At 33.9% G+C, this 21,082-nt stretch overlaps 2 protein-coding genes and 1 pseudogene across 10 annotated transcripts in view; all 3 read left to right on the forward strand.

Moving 5' to 3' along the window:
* WDPCP (WD repeat containing planar cell polarity effector) overlaps positions 1-21,082 on the forward strand; it is a 331,844-nt gene that overhangs the window by 197,494 nt on the left and 113,268 nt on the right. For 5 of the 8 annotated variants that reach the window (XM_081069092.1, XM_081069095.1, XM_081069093.1 and 2 more), the window contains exon 14: positions 17,537-17,639. In XM_081069092.1, the coding sequence (XP_080925218.1) occupies positions 17,537-17,639 (103 nt within the window). Of the gene's footprint in view, positions 1-3,197; positions 4,892-8,897; positions 9,614-17,536; positions 17,640-21,082 lie in introns of those variants that run through there. The other 3 variants (XM_081069096.1, XM_081069098.1, XM_081069099.1) reach the window with 3 other exon arrangements.
* Positions 8,179-8,662, forward strand: LOC308506137 (small nuclear ribonucleoprotein E-like; the record flags this gene model as incomplete). The annotated part of the gene is made up of 1 exon (XM_081069110.1): positions 8,179-8,662. Exon 1 carries the CDS (start codon positions 8,282-8,284, stop codon positions 8,660-8,662), a length of 381 nt encoding a protein of 126 aa, XP_080925236.1. The 5' UTR covers positions 8,179-8,281.
* LOC308505723 (transcription factor BTF3-like) lies at positions 13,036-15,201 on the forward strand (annotated as a pseudogene). Its single transcript has 2 exons — positions 13,036-13,146; positions 14,730-15,201. The product of its transcript is annotated as a transcription factor BTF3-like (transcript).

The raw sequence follows: 21,082 nt of genomic DNA on the forward strand, positions 1-21,082 counted from the left end.
TGACACTTAAAAATATAGGATATTCAAATTCACATTTCAGTGTTCATAAATGAAGTTTTATTGGAGTATAGCCACCCTCATTTGTTTATGTTTATGGATTGTCTATGACTGCTTTTGCTCTACACTGGCAGACTTGAGTAGTGAATTCTAAAATATTTACTATCTTGCTAGTTATAGAGAAATTTTGCAGACTTTAGGTCAAAACAATGATAATTTATGATTTCATTCTTATATTTAAAACCCTTTAGTAACTTCCCATTGCCTTTGGGATAAATTCTAACTCCTTAATGTGGCATCTAAAGCCTCTCCCAGTCTTAACTCTGCATTCCTGCTACCTCAGCGTTCTTTCAGGTCTGGGAAATACACTGTACTCTTTATTATATCCAGACCATGTTAAGGAGTTTAAGTTTATCCTTAACCCAGATCAGCATAGGTCCAGCAAGATGTAATGAGAAATACATGGAATTTGGGTTAGAAGTTCCCTGCAAGTTTAGTAACTTTAGAGTGGTTTATTTTTCTGTTATGTAAATGATAATACAGTACCTACTCATTTTGAGTCTCAGTGAAGACAATGTATTGAAAGTACTTTAAACTGGGAGTACTACACAGATATTATGTGTTATTACTGTTAAGACAGGGCAACAGTTGTTATTACTTGGCTATTGCAAAAAATAATGAAGACCTGAAATAGGGCATGAATTATACAAATGTAAAGGAGAGGATATTTTATAAACAAGATAAAAATGATTCAGCAAGCCCTTAGATGAAAATAAAATATTTTTATTATAAGAATAAATAGTACTATAATAAAAAAAAGAATAAATAGTACTATAATAAAAAGAAAACAATACCATAAAGTATAAAGAACAAAGTAAAAATCACTTGAAATCTTTTTGTCCAGAAATGAACACCCTTTAAAATGCCTCTTTATGTGAATATACACATACACTACACTTTTCGTTTGTAACTTGATTGTTTTATTCAACAATGTGACAATTTTCCATATCAAAAAAATATAGGTCTATACCACTACTTTAATGTTTACACTGTATTCATTTTATGAGTTGTACTGTGATTAAAAACAGGCATCCAGACCAATGGAACAGAGTGGAGAGCCCAGAAGTAAACCCATGCACATGTGGTCAAATAATCTTTGACAAAGGTGCCAAGGACACACAATGGGGAGAGGATAGTCTCTTCATTACATGGTGGTGGGAAAATTAGATATACCCATGTAAAAGAATGAAACTAGACTCCTATCTTACACCACTCACAGAAATTAACTCAAAATGTATTAAAGACGGGGTGGCCAGATGGCTAAAGACGGGGTGGCCAGATGGCTCGGTTAGAGCGTGAGCTCTCAACAACAAGGTTGCCAGTTCAATTCCCACATGGGATGATGGGCTGTGTCCCCTGCAACTAAAGATTGAAAATGGCAACTGGACTTGGAGCTGTGCTGCCCCCTCCACAATTAGATTGAAGGACAACGACTTGACTTGGAGCTGATGGGCCCTAGAAAAACACACTGTTCCCCAAGATTCCCAAATAAAAAATTAAAATATATATATATATATATATATGTGTGTATATGTATATATATATTAAAGACTTTAATGTAAGACCTGAAACCATAAAACTCCTAGAAGACAACATCGAGGGATAGCTCTTTCACATTGGTCTTGGCAGTGATGTTTGGATAAAACACCAAAAGCATAGGCTACAAAAGCTAAAATAAATAAGTGGGACTACATGTTATTAACTAAAAAGCTTCTTCATAGCAAAGGAAACAATTGATAAGAAAAGGCAACCTACAGAATGGGAGAAAATATTTGCAAATCGTATATTTGATAAGGGGTTAATATCCAAAATACATAAGGCACTAATACACTCAAAAGCAAAAAAATCAAATAATCTGATTAAAAAATGAGCAAAGGACCTGAATAGACAACTTCCCAAAGAAGACATACAAATGGCCAAGAGGTACATGAAAGATGCTCAACATCACTAATCATTAGGGAAATGCAAATCAAAAACCACAATGAGATATCACCTCACACAAGTTATGGTAACTTTTATCAAAAAAGACGAGATTATAAATTTTGACAAGGATGTGGAGAAAAGGGAACTTTTGTATACTGTTGATGGCAAAGTTAATTGGTACAGTCATTATGAAAAACAGTATAGAGGTTACTCAAAAAAATTAAAGATAGTATTACTATGTGATCCAGCAATCCCACTTCTGGGTATATATCTGAAGGAATGAAAATCATTATCTCAAAGACATTGTATTCCCATGTGCACTGAAGCAGTATTCACAAACAGCCAAGATACGGAAACAACCTAAGGGTCCATTGAAAATTGAATGGATAAAGAAAATGTGACACACACACACACACACACACACACACACTCACACACGGAATATTATTCAGCCATAAAAATGAAGAAAATCTTGTTATTGGCTACAACATGGGTGAACATGGAGGACATTGTGCTAAGTGAAATAAGCCAGATAGATAAATACTATGTGGTATCATTTGTATCTGAAATCTTAAAAAGAAAAAAGCTCGTATCATAGAAATAGAGTAGAATACTGGTTGCCAGGGGTGGTTAATACTCTTTGTATCCTGCTTTTGAAATCTTTTACTACCCCCAAGTTCTTGAAAATAGTCTCCTTTTTTATCATCTGGAAGTTTTATTATTTTAATGTTAATATTTAAACCTACAACCACCTACCTGTACTAATTTTTTGGGGTATGGCTCAAAATTTATTTCTATCATATATATATCCAGTTGATCTATGACCATTTATTGACAAGACTGTCCTTTACTTACTGCTTTACAGGGCCACCTTTGTCATAAATCAGGTGTCCATATATAAGTGTAGGTCTACCACTAGACTGCATCCTTGCACTAATATCAAACTCTCTTAATTACTATACTATATAAGTATACCCAGTAGTATACGTCCTCCAACTTTATTTACATTTGTTGTTCTTATTCTACTTCTTGTGATAGCTGCTTAAATCATGGATTTTTCAGCCTTGATTTTGTAGTATGCATTCAAGGGTATAATTCTATTCAAGCAAGACTGTGTTCTGACAATTTTTAAGTTTTTAAAAAGTATTTTGTTTTTTATTTTCACTGAGCTCAAAATACCTCTAACATTTTTGTTGTGAAATTTTCTTTGCCCATAGTTTCTTAAAAAGACATTTCCTAATTTCAAACAATGAACATTCTCCAGAAGACGCTCGCGGGCACACGTAACCGGTATTATATCAACCCTTTGAAATTCGTTGAAACTTCTTTTATAGCTTATCATATGGTCAGTGGTAAAATTTCCATGTGCATTAAAAAGAATGTATACTCTGCAGTGTACAGTTGTTGGGAAAAGAGTTTTATATAAAATCAAGTTTGTTAGTCACGCTGTTCAAATCTTCTATAGCTTCACTGAGACTGCTGTTTTAAAATTTTCCACTGTGATTGTGAACTTGTCTGCATTTTTCATTTGTTTTAAGGCTGTGTTAATTAGGTGCGTGCTAATTTAGAACTATTATTTTTTTGGTATATTGATATTTTATCGTTATGAAACATTCTTCTGTTTTCTAGTAATGCTTCTTGTCTTAACACCTACTTCATTTCAAAGTATACTTACACCACCTTTATTTTGGTTTGCATGTACTTCATATATCCTTCATATACCATGTATCCATGTTTCCTTATGTTTAAGTTATATCTCTTGTAAGCAATATAGAGTTGGATATTTTAAATAAACTCTCATAATTAGTCTTTTAATTGGATTATTTAATTGAAGTATAACATAATGATAGATAGTACAATTGTGTTTGTCATGTCCCACCTATTCTATGTCCTTTTAGCTAACCATCATTGCTCTCTTTTGTATTAACTGTATTATTCCATTTTTCTTTTTTATTAGATTAGTTACATTTTTCCTATAATTTTTTTCTGTTGATTAATATCATTTTGGTGGATCTTTTGGTTGTTGTTTTGGGGTCATTTGGTCTTATTTCTTTGCACTTTTTAAAGTATTTATTTTTAGTGTATTTGGCATATATTCGTCATAGTAGGTATACAATATCGTGATTCAACATTTTTATACCTTACAATGTGATCACTCCACTAATTGTAGTAATCATCTGTCAATGTGCAAACTTATCACAATATTACTGACTATATTCCCCTTCACCTTTTTCACCCATCTCTCCATTTCCCTCCCCTCTAGCAACCATCCCTTAGATCTCTGTTTACATGCATCTGTTTTTGTTTTCCTCATTTTTTTAATTGAATATTGGACATAGCATTTAAAAAATAGGATAATTTGAAGCTGTGTATGAAGTTATTTTCTTTCCTCCAGAAAAAATTTACCTTTGCTTCTGGCAGGCAGTTAGGGCAAAAGTTAAACAACACCTTAATCCATTCTGGGATTGAGTTTATTTGAACCTGAGTTTTAGTCTGAGAGATAGTTTATTTTCACTTTATGCTTATATCAAGAGTGTAGACCTCAGGAATCCAGTTGAAAGCCCTGTCTCCTCCGCAGTGACTCTGCCTAAAACTCTGTGCAGTTGATCTCAACTTCTCAAACACCCCTTTCTGCTAAATTTCTCTGCCTCGTGGCTACCAATTACAAATTGGCAAATGCTTTGAAAAGCAAAAGCAGCACCAAATGTCAGTTTTACCTCTCTTGGCTTTGCTCCTTTCTAGGATCGTAGTCCGTCAGCTACTCACTGTCTTGGTGGTTCTCGAATGTCTTCAAACAGAATTTTAAAAATTATTTATTCAGCTGTTCTAGTTGCTCTCAGCAAGAGTATTGATTTTATATATCCTTATCTGGATAACCAGAATCAGAATTTCTGCAATATATTTTTGGAAGGTGAGTGAAGTGTTAAACTTGGCACTAGCTGATTTCCAATTTTGGATAACTCCCTGAAGTGTGGTATTATGTTTGAACTATTAATCACTAAGAGACTTAAATGTCACAAATTCTCCTTTTAAGCATGACATGTCATCAATATTATGCCCCAAATGGATCAAATGAAATTTTATAAAATGTTGTGTATACTAGGATTTATTACTTAATTACAGTAAAAGCACTAAAGAGAAAGACTTGATTTTTTTCACATTTTAACTCATTTTCAAGAAAATAAATTTTCAGCTTTTTACATTAAAGAATTATTTTAATCTTGTAAGATTAACAATGCAAGGCTTTCCTTTTGATAATCAAAGATATTGGTGTTTATGCCTGCTTAAATTTATAGTTTGTCTTGCTTGAGGGTATGCCAAATATTTAATGATTATCAACAACAAAATCATTACATATCACAAAATTAAAGGAGTTAGCTTTTCTTGATCACCTGCAAGGTACCAGGCATTATACCAAAGGCTTTCTGTAAATTATCTCATTTAATCCTCATAATAATCCTAACTGATAGAATTACTATACCTGTTCTATAGTCAATAAAACTGATTATAAGAAAAACTGAGCAGAACTGTGATTCAAATTCAGGTGCATTTGACTCTCAAATCCATGCCATTTCCAATTATAGCAAATTGCTTATATAAACTAAAGATCTGGAAGTTCTCCAAAGCTTAGCAATTTATAATTTGATCACTACTCATACCTAAGTCCAAGCAAACTATCCTTTTCTTTTATTCTTTAACAAAATTCACAAAGATTTCAGTAAGACTGCTTATTGCAGAATGACGTGATCTAGCTTGAACCCCAGTTTTACTGGGAAAATGATTCACCCAAATTAAGTGCTTTTAATATTAGTCTTTAATGAAAAGAAGTCTGTGCAGTGAATATTAAAAGAATCACAGAACGGTAGCATCAATTGTCCATTTCTCTGTTTTTCTCCTTGTGGTTCCAGGGAAGAATACTTCCAAGGAAGCATACACATTTAGGCATGATTTTATTTGAGATAGCTGTGGTTTATGCCAGACATTGTATTGATAGATCTTCCAGGACCGTGAGTCTGCTCTTTGAGAACTCAGCTGCATATTCGAAGGCACACAGAAGAGTTGTATCTTAGGATATCATGTGAACTGGGACAGGTGTAAAGTTTTAAATAGTTATCTATCCCCGATCTCCTTTTAGAAAAGAATCAGCTTCTCATTGGTCCCTGTAGTTAAAAGTTGTTTCCTAAAACCCAAGTGAAGAGGAATAATGATGTAATTAGTATTGGCTCAACTGTTGTAAAATATTACTAGTGAGACAAAGAGGATCTTCCACTTTTAGCTAATGAACAAATTGTTTTTCAGACTTGCCCTCCCACTGTAAACCACTATAAAAGTAAACAAATATTGGACAACAAGAACTGCAGGACTATGATCCTCAAAAAATGTGAAATACACAGAGGAGCCCTGTATGCATTTTCCGGAGCAGAGATCCGTGATGTCACTTAGCTGAAAAGCCACAGATTAGTTCAGAATTCAGGGATGATGAGGGATTTAGAATTTGTGGGGTAGAACACCAGAAAGGGAGAATCTGTGCGAAGAGTGGGGATCCAGAAGTCTTCAAAGGCTAGGAAGGCGAGGCTGCAAGTAGACCTACCAAAGAGACCAAGAGCTGAATGGAATGGTGGTACAATACTGAGAAATACTGGAATTCTGCCTCAGTCAAAGTGAAACAACCTCACTAGGCATTTATATGAAACCCTAGTAATGTCAGATTTTAAGAATAAGGGACACATCCTAAGACTATGCACTAAACTAAACAGATCTGCATTTAAAAATCATAAAACCAAACTTGACAGAAACAAAATCCACCACTAATTTAATGCCCTGCTAGTACAAAACTCAGTTTTCTTTAAAGACAGACAGTATTCCAAACTTCCTATAATGTGACATCAATGATGTCCATCACACAGAAACACATTACTAGATATGTGAAGAAGCAGGAAATGTGATACATAATGAAGAGAAAAGGGAGCTAAAAGTACCATGTTTTCCCAAAAAGAATATAATGTAAGACCGGAATATAATATAAGAATATATAATATAATATAATATAATATAATATAATATAATATAATATAATATAATATAATATAATATAATATAATATAATATAAATGTTTTATGTTAATTTTTGCTCCAAAAGATGCATTAGAGCTGATGGTCTGGCTAGGACTTACAATTGGGGAAACACGGAAACAGATCCTGAGATGACCAGATGTTGAGATAAGCAGACAAGAACTTTGGAGCAGCTGTTATAAATATGTTCAAGAATATTAAAGGAAAAGATGAAAATAATGACTGAACATATGGGATTCTCAGCAGAGACACAGAAACTATTGAAAAAAGGGGCAAAAGACATTCAGTATTATTCTACTTGAGCTTCAGATGTATAGCACAGTGGTCAGGCATCTACACTCTATGAAGTGATACCCCTGATAAATCCAGTACCTATCTGGCACCCTACATGATCTTTACATTATTGATTATATTCCTCATGCTGAAGCTCAAGTAATTAAATATATATTCACAGGATGTAAAGTACAGCATAGAGAATATAGTCAATGCTATTGTAACAGCTATATATGATGTCAGAGGGGTAGTAGACTTGGGGGGGGTTATTTTGTGAGGGGTGTAAATGTCTAATCATTATGTTGTTTTGTACACCTGAAACTAATAAAAAAATTAAAAAGGGCAAAAGAAATTCTAGAACTGAAACATAAAATCTGAAATGAAAAAATCACTAGATAGTAGTAGCAGAAGATTGGACACTGTATAGTAAAGGATCAGTGAACTTGAAGACAGATCAATAGAAATCATCAGCTCTGAATAAAAGAAAAAGATGAAAAACGCTTCAGTAACTTGTGAGACAAAAAATCAAGTAGTTTAAAATACATGTCGTTGGTGAAAAACATTAGTCTACATATCCACGAAGCTCAGTGAACTCCAGATAGAAAAAGGCAATACCCAGACACACCACATCTTGGTACAGTATATCCAAACTACTGAAAATCAATGATGAAGAGAAAACTCTTTAAAATACCTCGAAAACAAACAAAAAATTATATAAAAGTACCTAACATGAATTGTGGCTAACTTCTCATCAGGAACAGTGATGCCAAAAGATAATGGAACAACATCTTTAATGTATTGGGGGAAAAATAAAAAATTTCAACACAAAATTTTATATCCAGTGAAAATTATTTTAAAATGAGGGTAAAATAAATTTAATTTTGACTCAGCACCTGCAGACCTGCACTACAAGAAAAGTTAAAAGAATTTCTTCAAGCAGAATACATATGATACTATGTGGAAACATGTATCTATCTATATAAAAGAATGTAGAGCTCTGGAAATGTTAATTATGTGGATTAATAATAAAAATATTCCTCCTTGGTCAGCTTCCACCATGGCGTACTGTGGCCAGGGCCAAAAAGTGCAGAAGGTGATGGTGCAGCCCATCAACCTCATCTTCAGATACTTGCAAAATAGATCTCGGATTCAGGTGTGGCTATATGAGCAAGTGAATATGCGGATAGAGGGCTGTATCATTGGTTTTGATGAGTATATGAACCTCGTATTAGATGATGCAGAAGAGATTCACTCTAAAACAAAGTCAAGAAAACAGCTGGGTCGGATCATGCTAAAAGGAGATAATATTACTCTGCTTCAAAGTGTCTCCAACTAGAAATGACTAACGAAGTGAGAAATTGTTGAGAAGGCCATACAGTTTGTGTTTTTTAGGTCTCCTTTGTTAGGAGCATAGTTCTTAAACATTTATTCATATTGCTCCGATTACTCTTATGTTATTACCAGATGACAATAAATGCTGAAGAATTGTTTTTATTAAAAAAAATATTCCTCCTTATGTAAACATTTATTTAAACCATAATTGTTTACTTTTTTGCTGTATCTACTGCGAGGATGAAGACCATTCTCAGCAATCAGATGGTGGACATCCCAGAAAATGTGGACATCATTCTGAAGAGACGCACCGTGATTGTGAAGGGCCCGAGAGGTCCCCTGCGGAGGGACTGCAATCACATCCATGTAGAACTCGGTCCCCTTGGAAAGAAAAGAAGAGTCTCTGGGTTGATCAATGGTGGGGAAATAGAAAGGAACTGGCTCCTATTCGCACTCTCTGTCGTCCCGTACAGAACATGAGCAAGGGTGTTACATTGGGCTTCCATTACAAGATGAGATCTGTGTGTGCTCACTTCCCCATCAATGTCATTATTCAGGAGAATGATTCTCTTGTTGGAATCCGAAATTTCTTGGGTGAAAATACATCCACGGGCTTTGGATGAGGTCAGGTGTTGCTTGATCAGCATCTCAACCCAGAAAGATGAGTTAATTCTTGAAGGAAATGACATTGAACTTGTATCAAATTCACCTGCTTTGATTCAACAAGCCACAATAGTTAAAAACAAAGATACCAGAAAATTTGGGGAATTTTCTGTTCCTGTGTCTATGTTTCTGAAAAAGGAACAGTTCAGCAGGCTGATGAACTAGATCTAAGTTGTCCAGCTACAGAAATACCAAGATGATGGGTGATTCCTCAGAGTTATTTATGATATTGTAAAGATGCAATAAACGTCATGTATTAAAAATAAATAAACAAAAGATAATTGTTTAAAGCAAAAATAATGCATTGTGGTATTTATAACATATGTAGATGTGAAGTGAATGACAGTAGCATCATGTGAGTGGGGGTGAGAGTAAATGGAATTATACTGTTATAAGGTTTGTACCTTTTACCTTAAATGGTACAGTATTAATTCTAAGTAGACCATGATAAATTAAGATTGTATATAGTGTCTAGAGGAGTTTCTTAAAAATGTAAATAAGATCTACAAATAAAAAACAGTCAATAGAAATTTAAAAATATTTTAAAAAATAAATAAGGCCAACTAATAAATGTAAAAGAAAGGATAGAATGAGAAAATCACAATTTAGCAAACATTACAACAAACATATAATTGAATAAGACAAGAATCATTCATGGATGCTGTAAGCATGAGAGAAAGTTTCATGAGATATTTACAGTCTCAAAATATTTCTCCACAAGATATGTATTATTTACAAAAGGAAAAACAATTACTTTACATTGGAGAAGGCTGGTAAACACCATGTTAATCAAGTGATCAAAATGCCATTATTAATAATGGAACAAGTCGAAATAATTTGCTACTTTATATAATATGTTGCAGTAGGAACACAGTAGCCATTCTGTGGTATTCCTACAAACAAAAAAGTGCATGACCTGAATCTAATCGTGAGGAAACGTCAGTTGAACCCAAATTGAGGCACATTCTAATAAGTAGCCTATTACCCTTCATAAATGCCAGGTTTATGTAAATGAAGGAAGAATGAAGAACTCTATACTAACGGAGACTACAGAGAAACAATTAAATGCATCAAGAAATGGATGTTTGTGGGCTGGCCCGGTGGCTCAGGCTGTTGGAGCTCCGTGCTCCTAACTCCGAAGACTGCCAGTTCGATTCCTACATGGGCCAGTGGGCGCTCAACCACAAGGTTACCGGTTCAACTCCTCGAGTCCCACAAGGGATGGTGGGCTCTGCCCCCTGCAACTATGATTGAACACGGCACCTTGAGATGAGCTGCCCCCGGATGGCTCAGTTGGTTGGAGCGCGTCCTCTCAACCACAAGGTTGCCGGTTCGACTCCCACAAGGGATGGTGAGCTGTGCCCCCTGCAACTAGTAATGGCAACTGGACCTGGAGCTGAGCTGCGAACCTCCACAACTAAGACTGAAAGTTCAACAATTTGAAGCTGAACGGCACCCTCCACAACTAAGATTGAAAGGACAATAACTTGATTTGGAAAAAAAACATCCTGGAAGTACACACTGTTCCCCAATAAAGTCCTGTTCCCCTTTCCCAATAAAATCTTTAAAAAACAGAAAAGAAAAAAAGAAATGGATGTTTGTGATATGAAGATCACTATTGGAGCAATTGGTGAAGTTTCATTGCTTAAGTGGGAGAAATATTACCAGTGTTAACTTCATTATTTTGATGATTTGATTGTGGTTATGTAGGACAATGTCCTAATTGGTAGGAAGTAAACACTAAAGTATTCAAGAATGTGTTGGTTACTTTCAATGATTCAAAAAAGAGATCTTTGTACTTTACTTGAAACTTCTCTGTAATTCTGAGATTGCTTAAAAGTTTTACGAGAAAAGAATTTTTTTCACTATCGTCACAGCGCTAGACTCTATATTGTCCATGCTTTCTCTACATAGAAGCTGTATGGTTTGGAAGTCTGTTTCTGTTGGTCATAGAAATGGTGATTTTAATTCTGTGTCTTTGGAACCTTATTCTGCTTTTGAAAATTCAAAAAACCTCTGAAACTTAATTATTACTGTGTCATAAAAAGACTCAATTGCCACCCAGGTTTGCTTCTCTGCCCCATCTTGGATGGCATGAGGATGACTTTGCCTTATGAACATTCTCATGTGGCGTCCCTAATTAATTAACCTTGGCCATTGGCACAGGACCAATTGGAATGTCATGTGTGTGCCATTTGATAATGCTATAAAAAGACCTATAGCTTCTGCTCTCCAGCCATCTGTGCCTTCCCTTGGCATGATAGTACTGGGTAGTTTGTCTTTCATTGGCATGATTTCTGTAGTGTGACTTTACATCTGCCACTCCTAAGCACTTGCTTGGTTATCAAGTTGACATAAAATTGTTTCTTTGGCACTGTTTCTATATAGAGGAGTTTCATACCTGCTAACTTCTGAAGCATGAATTACCATTTATTACATACATTATAATTTTAATTTTAAATATTATGAATATAAATTTCTCAGGCCTCTACTGACTCAATCCTATCTTGGATTTCCAAGTTCAAATTTCTCCAATCAGAAGTCTCCACTCTGAAGAATTAACTTATAAATGAAATGTACCTCTTCTGTTTTAAGACATTGGATTGAGTGTATACATTAACCCTTCCATCTGTGCCAAATCTCTATAAATGATGGTGTGTGTGTATGTTTCAAATTTGTAACTGGAATTCAAAATAACAGTACATGATGGACCAGAAACTGTGAGGAATCCACCAAAAAATGTAAAACTGACAAAATCAAGAAAAAAAGGAAAAACCTAAATGTCCAAAGGATAAGACTACTCCCAAAGTTGGGAGAAGCACCAGAAGTTCTCCGTACTCTAAGGAGGGAAAAACTAGGAATCAGAAATTGTTACAAGGCAAGCAAGGGTAAATCATCAGGATGCAGTAGGTAAGGTAAGTGGAAAAAAGTTAAATAAATACTTATAAAGCCCAGGTATTGTTAGCAAAGTAAATTGATACAGGTACGTAAAGAATTTAAGGATGTTTACCAGAAAAATAAGAAGAGATGGCAGAATGGACTGACTTGTGTCACATCTATTCTACAGCCCCTGGATCAAGGAGTAATTTTGACCTTCAAGTCTTATTATTTGAGAAATGCATTTTGTAAAGGCTAAAGCTGCCATAGATCGTGATTCCTCTGATGTATTTGGGCAAAGTAAATTGAAAACCTTCAGAAAGGATTCACCATTTTAGGTGTCATTAAGAACATGTGTGATTCATTGGAACAAGTCAAAATATCAACATTATCAGAAGTTTGGAAGAAGTTGATTCCAACACTCACAGATAACTTTGAGTGGTTCAAGGCTTCAGTGCAGGAAGTAACTGCAGATGTGGTGGAAATAGTAAGAGGACTAGAATTAGAAGTGGAGCCTGAAGATGTGACGGAATTGCTGCAATCTCATGATGAAACTTGAATGGATGAGTTGCTGCTTATGAATGATCCAAGAAAGTGGTTTCTTGAGATGGAACCTATTCCTGGAGAAGATACTGTGTAAAATTACAACAAAGGATTTAGAATATTGCATAATTTAGTTGTTAAAGCAGCATCAGGACTTGAGAGGATGGACTCCAAATTTAAAAGAAGTCCTGTGGGTAAAATGCTATCAAATAGCATCGCATGCTACAGAAAAATCCTTCATAAAAGCAGGAGTCAGTCAGTGCAGCAAACTTCATTGTTGTCCTATTTTGAGAAATGGTCACAGCCACTCCCGCCTTCAGCAACATCCACCCTGATCAGTCAGCCGCCATCAACATCAAAGCAAGACCCTCCACCAGCAGAAAGTTACAACTCGTGAAGACTCAGGTGATGGTTAGCTCTTTTTTTAGCAATAAAATATTTTTAAATTAAGATGTGCACGTTGCTATTTAGACATAATGCTATTATATACTTACTAGGCTACAGTATAGTATAAACAAGTTTTGTATATACTAGGAAACCAATTTTTGTGTGACTTGCTTTATTGCAATATTCACTTTATTGTGGTAGTCTGGAACCAAACCCTCCCTATCTCCAAGGTCTGCCTGTATATGAATAGTTAGGAGGCCCACAGGTGTATCACCAAGTGAATAGACTGTATAATGTGTTCCAAACAGGAAGATTAAGAAATTGATGTAGATATAATATCAACTAAGGCTTACCCTCTTCAAATTAGTGACCCCAATTTCTTATAATAACTAAAAAATAAAGATGAATTAAGGAAGAAGAATGTGAGAGACAGAAAATAATTCCAGAAATAATTTAATAATTCCAGACAAAACAGACCTTACGTCCAAAAATTATATTACTGCTAAATACAAAGTACTAACGAGTAACTCACAAAGAAAACCATAACTGCAAGGGTATATTTCTTTTTCTTTGGTTTGTATGTATGCATATCAGTGTTATAGAGTCTTAATGTTAACTAGAGTGTTAGATGTTGTTGACTTTGTTTTTACATATGCAGTTTAAGATCAACTTGTAAGTCCCATGAAAACCTTGAAATGATTTTGACTGTAATTCCACCAATTTTTACAGATGAATTGGGGTCAGAATTGATACCTTTATTATGTATAGTCTTCCCAGCCATAAACAGGTATATGTCTGTATTTTAATCAGGTGTTCATTTATGTCAGTAATGATTGGTAGTTTTTTCTCAAATGCATTGCATATCTTTTACTTATTTTCAGTGAAGACTCACATACAAATATTGCCAAAGAGAAAATAGAAAAAAGCCACCTAACTTATAAGTGTAGTAAAACCTTAATAGCAGTCAAGGGATTGTTAGTAGTCAAGCCCAAGTCAAGTCATAGACTTTTCTTAATTAAGAACATAGATGCAGAAGTTAAAGAAAATACTAGCAAATTGAATACAGTAGTGTATATTTTTATATTATACTAATTTTTTATTGAACATAAGAATCTATTGTGAAAGTATGATGACACTGAATTAATAGAGAAAAAACTTGTGATTATTTCAATTAATGTATATTTACAACTACTTCAATTTTTCATTGTTATAAATAATGCTACATCACCAATCTTGGACATACTCTATAATATCATTTCCTTAAGATTTCCCTAAAGTATATACATGCAAATTTTAAATTCTGATATGTTGTTAAAACATGGAATCAGCGATCTTTTTCTATAAAGGGCCAGATAGCAAATATTACAGGCTTATGAACCAAAAGGAAAATTTGAGGTTATTTTGAAGGTACTTGTGTGTAACAAGAAAGAAATTTCCATAAATCTTTACAGGTGAAATTAAAACATAATAATGGAGTACAGAGCTGCCATCTTGCGTCCCCGCGTGTGTGTGCGTTTATTCTCAGCTGGTTTGCCCAAGACCCCCTGAGCGCCAACCCTAGTCCCCCGCGCGGCCCCCTGTCCTCTCCAACAAGATGAAAGAACCAGGAGGAACTCGCCAAACCGCAGGCACAAGTGCGCATTGGTGGGAAAGGCACTGCTCGCAGAAAGAAGAAGGTGGTTCACAGAACAGCTACAGCAGATGATAAAAAACTTCAGTTCTCCTTAAAGAAGCTGGGGGTAAACAATATCTCTGGTATTGAAGAGGTGAATATGTTCACAAACCAAGGAACAGTAATCCACTTTAACAACCCTAAAGTTCAAGCCTCTTTGGCAGAGAATACTTTTCACCATCACAGGCCACGCTGAGACCAAGCAGCTGACAGAAATGCTACCCAGCATCTTAAACCAGCTCGGAGCAGGCAGTCTGACTAGTTTAAGGAGACTGGCTGAAGCTCTGCCCAAACAATCTGTGGATGGAAAAGTACCACTTGCTACCGGAGAGGATGATGATGATGAAGTTCCAGATCTTGTGGAGAATTTTGATGAGGCTTCCAAGAATGAAGCAAACTGAATTGAGTCAACTTCTGAAGAAGATAAAACTTGAAGAAGTTACCGGGAGCTGCTATTTTATATTATGACTACTTTTTAAATTTTGTTCATGAATCTAATAAAATCTCAATCTCTAATATTTTTAAGCCCAAGCCCCTTGGACACTACAGCTCTTTTCAGTTTTTGCTTATACACAAATCATTCTTTGCAGCTAATTAAGGTGAAGAAGCTTGGGAATAAAGTTTGAAGCAAAGGTTAATAAAGTTCTTTGCCTAGTATACAGTTTTATTTTTTATTTCATTGACACTTATTTGTACACAGAAAGCAAAGTTGTTTGTAGAAAGCTAATCATGGTATGTAATATGGCTAATAATTTTTGGAATTTGATTAAAGGTTTAACATGATAGTATAAAGTAAAAAATAATAATAATAATGGAGTACAATATTGTAACACAGATCTATAAATGTGAATAATGGAATTTGGGGCAGGGATAACATTTCAATTAATTAGGGTTGAAAATTGGTGTTCTTATTATCAAAATCTATTGCAAATGTTCATCTCATCTCTTAATGCTGATCTATGATGGGACTTTACATATTTTACCTTTGCAAATTTCTTTCCTTATAGATAGGTACTGCCAAATCTTGATACCAATCCATGAACATATAGTTTTAATTGAGCATATTCACCAATTAGAAGTCATTTTTAGAATTCTATTAGCTAAAAGACTAGAATGCCTTTTAGCATGTCATTACATTGCAAATTAATTACTTCCAGTTAAAGTTCCTTCATTGCATAGTTAAATAAATTTTGGAATATGGAAATTTATTTGCACTTGCATCAAGGTTGAAAAACGCTGCTATGGATTGAAATCAGAAAATGTATTGCTGGGAATTTGTGTAGAAATAGAGATCTCACTTCTTTTTTAACTTTTGACGGTGCAGGAAGTGTATAACATAGCCTGACATTACTTACAAGTCAAACAATGTTCTCATTCAAATAACTTTATCACAGTATAAGTTTCATAGACACGTAATTTTGCCTTATCGTTTTAGGTTGAAACATTTTCAAGTCTGCAGCGTAAGCTAATTCCAAAGCCATTCACAGTTAAATAAGAACACAGTTCTTCCAACCATTTAAAAATGTAAATGCCATTCTAAACTCAAGGATTGTACAAAAGGCAGGCTGTATTTAGCCCATCAGTCAGTTTACAGACCCCTGCTCTATTAAGTCTTATATTCCCAGTAAATGTAAGTGCCTGTCTCACTCCAGACTTTGCAACCAGTAAATATTACCTTAAATTTTTTTAAATTTGAAATTAAATTATTTTCAATTTGCATTTATTTGAGTATTAATAAATGAAATATCTTTTCATGATTATAGCCTACATATAATTCTTCATAGTAAACTCTTCACATTCTTTTTCCATTTTTACTGCAGTAAATTTTTTCATTCCAACAATCATTCTGAGTACCCAAAAGAGTTCTAAGTCCTTTTTAGTGGCTCTTCTTTAGTATTATTTTCTACTGATTTCTTCCACCCATCCAACACTCCTGTCATATTGAAAAACCTGCCATTGCCTGACAGAACTGTTTTCTCAAGCTGCTCTACGTATGTGCACTGTTTCATTTATTCTCTTCTCACCTTTTCTTCATTTTCCCTCCTAGCGTAACTTTTATTGATAGTTCAAGACTCAGATCAAGGCTCAGTTGCTCCTCTTTGGCTCCAGAACACTCTGTGCAAATATCTGCCATTAAACCTGTCACACTATTATGTAATTAATTAACTGTTTTTTAGTCGTGGTCTGTCTCCTCACTAGGCTCAAACCTTCTTGAGACATGGTATTATAATTGAGCTGTATACCCAATAACAGAGCCGGCACTTAGTAAGCAATGATTTGTTGAGTGAATGAGTTCAAAATAATAGTAGTATTAATAATTTTAACAAAGTAATATGTGCCAGGCACATAAATATCAGAGACAGATTTGTGTGGTAGTATTCCGCACAACTGAATTTTGAAGAAGCTTTCTCAGATTTTCCTTCATTAAAATCTCACCAAAGAAAATAGCAATTAAGGATTTTTATTCCCTGACAAAACTGAGTATATCAAACATGTGACTTAAAAACTTGTCTTTTCCCCAAAGACTCAAAATGACTTATTTAAATAATTACCATTAGTTATATCTATGATCTCCATTTCAAAAAAATTTGCTTACACTGGTAAAGAAAATATTAAAAAGAAATCGGCTATGTCTGTTTTGTAATCTGAACAATAAGTTCTTTCTTTCAAAATCTGCTTTGTAACTTGACCAAGATTCACTTTGGATTAATCTTTTACTTTGCTTTATTTCCAAAGGATATCCATTACCTTGCACTAGATAAGGGTGAATTGGCACTAGCTGAAGTGGCAAGAAAAAGAGCTAGCGACATTGATGCAGAATCAATAACTTCTGGAGTTGGTAAGAATTAATGCTGTGGGGTTTTTTTTAGGTGCTTTTTATTTTAATCAATACTTATTCAGTATCATTTCTATTTATGTTTGTAGGGCATGGTTGGTTACTTTGCATTATTTTCTTTGTAAAGACAGTTTTTTTTTAAAAAAAAGAATTAAGCCTGGCTAGGTAGTACAATATGGATGTACAAGTTGGAATTGTGTTAATATGAAAATTGATAATCAGTGATTAATCACCACTTCACAGAAATAAAAAGGACTTTGTTGTTTTCATAAGATTTTGAAGAAGAGTTTATTGTCAGCTATCCCGGGCCCTCTACATTTCCATTTAAATTAACCAACACAGGAAGTTACATAATCCTTTATTTATAGATGTAGACATGTCATATCTCAAAAGAATTTTTTCCTTTTTCAGACAGAGTACTTCACAGGGGATTTTAAGATTGATGGGTGATTTTTTTTCGTTTAGAAGCCACTAGAGTCATTTTACAGTGTAGTCTTCCAAAGAAGACAAATAAAAAGCCTAACTTGAATCTGAAGGTTCATTCAAAACTTCATAATATAGAAAAAATGAGTTTTTAAAAACTATTATAATATCAACATAAGCTTCCTTTTTCTAAACTCAGTTTATCTAATGAGTGAGACTAAATCTGGAAGTTTAACGAGACTGATTTTTGGACATCCCAATTCCTCTTCTTCCTGGTATTCCCTATTCCTAAATTAGGCAAAGTACCCTTAGAATGGTAATAGATTTCATTTCTTTGTAGAACTTCTATGAAACAAATAAGTTTTAATAAGATTTCTACTTTATAAGTTGCTTGAAAATATTATAACAAGCCTCTCCATTGATACGTCATCTTGTGCTTTGTTTTTGTAATGCTGTTAGCTTGTAAACCTCTCAATCTTGTAAGAAATAAGTTCTGCATGAATAAAATATATAAGATCAAGGTTAGTTCATGGGCTTTATGATATATGTTTTGGCTATTTGTAGTTCTTTCTTGTTTTCTATTTTTCAACCATGTTTAGTTTAAGTGGACAGGTAAATGATCATTAGAAGAAAATGAGTTGTTGCTGTATATTATGCTAACATTAGTTTACTAGATTTTATATTGCCTATTAAAATACGATAACTACAGAATTTAGAAATCACATACAGTGCTATTTAAGGACAATGATAATCTTGCACAAAATGTCACTGACTCATCTACTAAAAATCAGTTAATTGTACGTTTTAAAATGATTTAAATGGTTAATTTCATATTATATAAATTTTATCTCAACAAAAATGTCACTGACCCTTCAATACCCTTCAATGTTCAATACACGTTACTTTAAAAACTACTTGAAAGATGAAAGAATCCAAAGAGAAAGAGTATTTTAAAAGTAAATTTTGCTTTCATGTAGGATGGAGAACATCAGTATTCCCTCTGAGAAAGAAATCTGGATACATTTTTAAAAATTATTTGTTCAGTTATAAATACATACATATTTTTAAAATATTCCAAGGGATGTCTCCCTAGTAAGTCTTTATTAGCTCTGTATTTATGTCACAAATTGATCAAATCTGTCAACATTTTAAAATAGGATGTCTTATTGTATATTAAACTATATACCCTGTCCCAATCAGTGAAACAAAAGGTTGAAATCAAAAGATGGTGGTTTTAAGTACAAGTACTTTGAAAATTATCTGAATTAACTGTAAGATGAATTAACTGTAAGGCAAGGAACTGATTAAAAAACCTCTGTAGCGGTTGTAGTTAATAATAACACTAAATTGTGTATTTGAAAGTTGCTAGGAGAGTAGATCTTAAAAGTTCTAATCACAAGAAAAAAAACTGTAACTATGTGAGGTGGTAGATGTTAACTAGATCTGTTGTGATCATTACACAATATATACAAATACATATGTATTATATGATATATAATACATATAACATTTTGCGTCATTTGTATATGTATTCTCTCTCTCTCTCTCTCTCTCTCTCTCTCTCTCTCTCTCTCTCACTTACTCACATGTCCTAGGAAGGCCAGAGGTAGACTGAATTTTACCAAAATTACAACCCAGCCTCGATTTAGTTTAATCTCCTGTTGTATTAAGGTGATCGTTTCTCATTCTTTTTGCTTAGCTGAGGAAAAAGAGAATTTTCTCTGGAGGAATATAATAGCACTGGAGCCTCTATAATTTTTTGGATTCAAGGTGTAGAATTCAATAAAAAATTACCAGCAAAGCCAAGAGATAAGATCATACCACTGAAGAGCAAGGGAACAGACAGATAACATAAACAGATTCACAGGTGATCCAGATAAGAGACGTTACTAGATGAGGACCACTGTGATTTGGCTAGTATTTTTGTTTGTTTGGTTGGTTGGTTGTTATTGTTTTTCTCAAATAACCTCAGGAAATAAAGGGGTTATTGTAATGTCTCCTGTAACTGAGATTGTCATATTCTCCTAACCTCTTTCGCATGAGCTACACTTTATTTCTCTCTCAGTCATGCTTCTGCTCTACGTATCTGCTCCAGTCTCCTTTATTTATTTATCAGTGCAGGTAAGACCATTATCCAAAAATTTATCTTAACTTCTAGATACATGAAACAAGCATATAGAAAATGAAACTAAAAAATATACCACTTACAGTAGCAAAATATTCTAAATGCTTAGAAATAAATTCAAGGAAAGATATGCAAGACCTCTCTCAACATGGAAAATTGTGAAACACTAAGAAAAATTGAGGACTTAAATAAATGGAAGGATATATAATTTGTGGAAGATTCAATGTTTTAAAGATGTCAGTTCTCCATAAATTAATTTATAGATTCAGTGCAAATCCAATAAAAGTCCTAAAACAGTACTTTTTGTGTAAATTGACAACTGATTGTAAAAATGGAAATGGAAATGCAAAGAACCAAGAACAGTCATTTCTGAACAACAAAGCTAGAAGACTTACATTACTAGAAAGCCAAACCTTATACAAACCTACAGTAGTTAAGACAATGATAATGGTAAAAAGATAGGTAGATACAGTATAGTGACCTGATTTATGACAAAAGCAGCACTGCAGTGTAGTAAAGAAAGGATAATCTTTTAAATAAATGGTGCTGGATCATTTGGATATCCACATGGCTAAAACATAAAATTTAAAAAGCCATGTCCCACAGCATATGAAAAAAAATAAATTCTAGATGTAAATGTGGAAGGTAAAACAAAGATCTTAAAGAAAACATAGGAAATCTCTTCATGACCTTGGAGTAGTTCAAGCTTTCTTAAAGAGGGCACAAAATGTAATAAACATAATGGGGAAATATGTGTAAACTGGAATATACTATACTAAAAACTTCTGTTCATCAGGAGACATTAAAAAATCAAAATAAATAAATAAAAGGCAACTTAAGAGTGGGAGAAAGTATTTGCAGTACATATGTCCAACGATTGATGGACATCGATCGATTG

This window comes from Rhinolophus hipposideros (genome assembly GCF_964194185.1).
Source record: "Rhinolophus hipposideros genome assembly, chromosome: 12".
Taxonomy (NCBI): Eukaryota; Metazoa; Chordata; class Mammalia; order Chiroptera; family Rhinolophidae; genus Rhinolophus; species Rhinolophus hipposideros.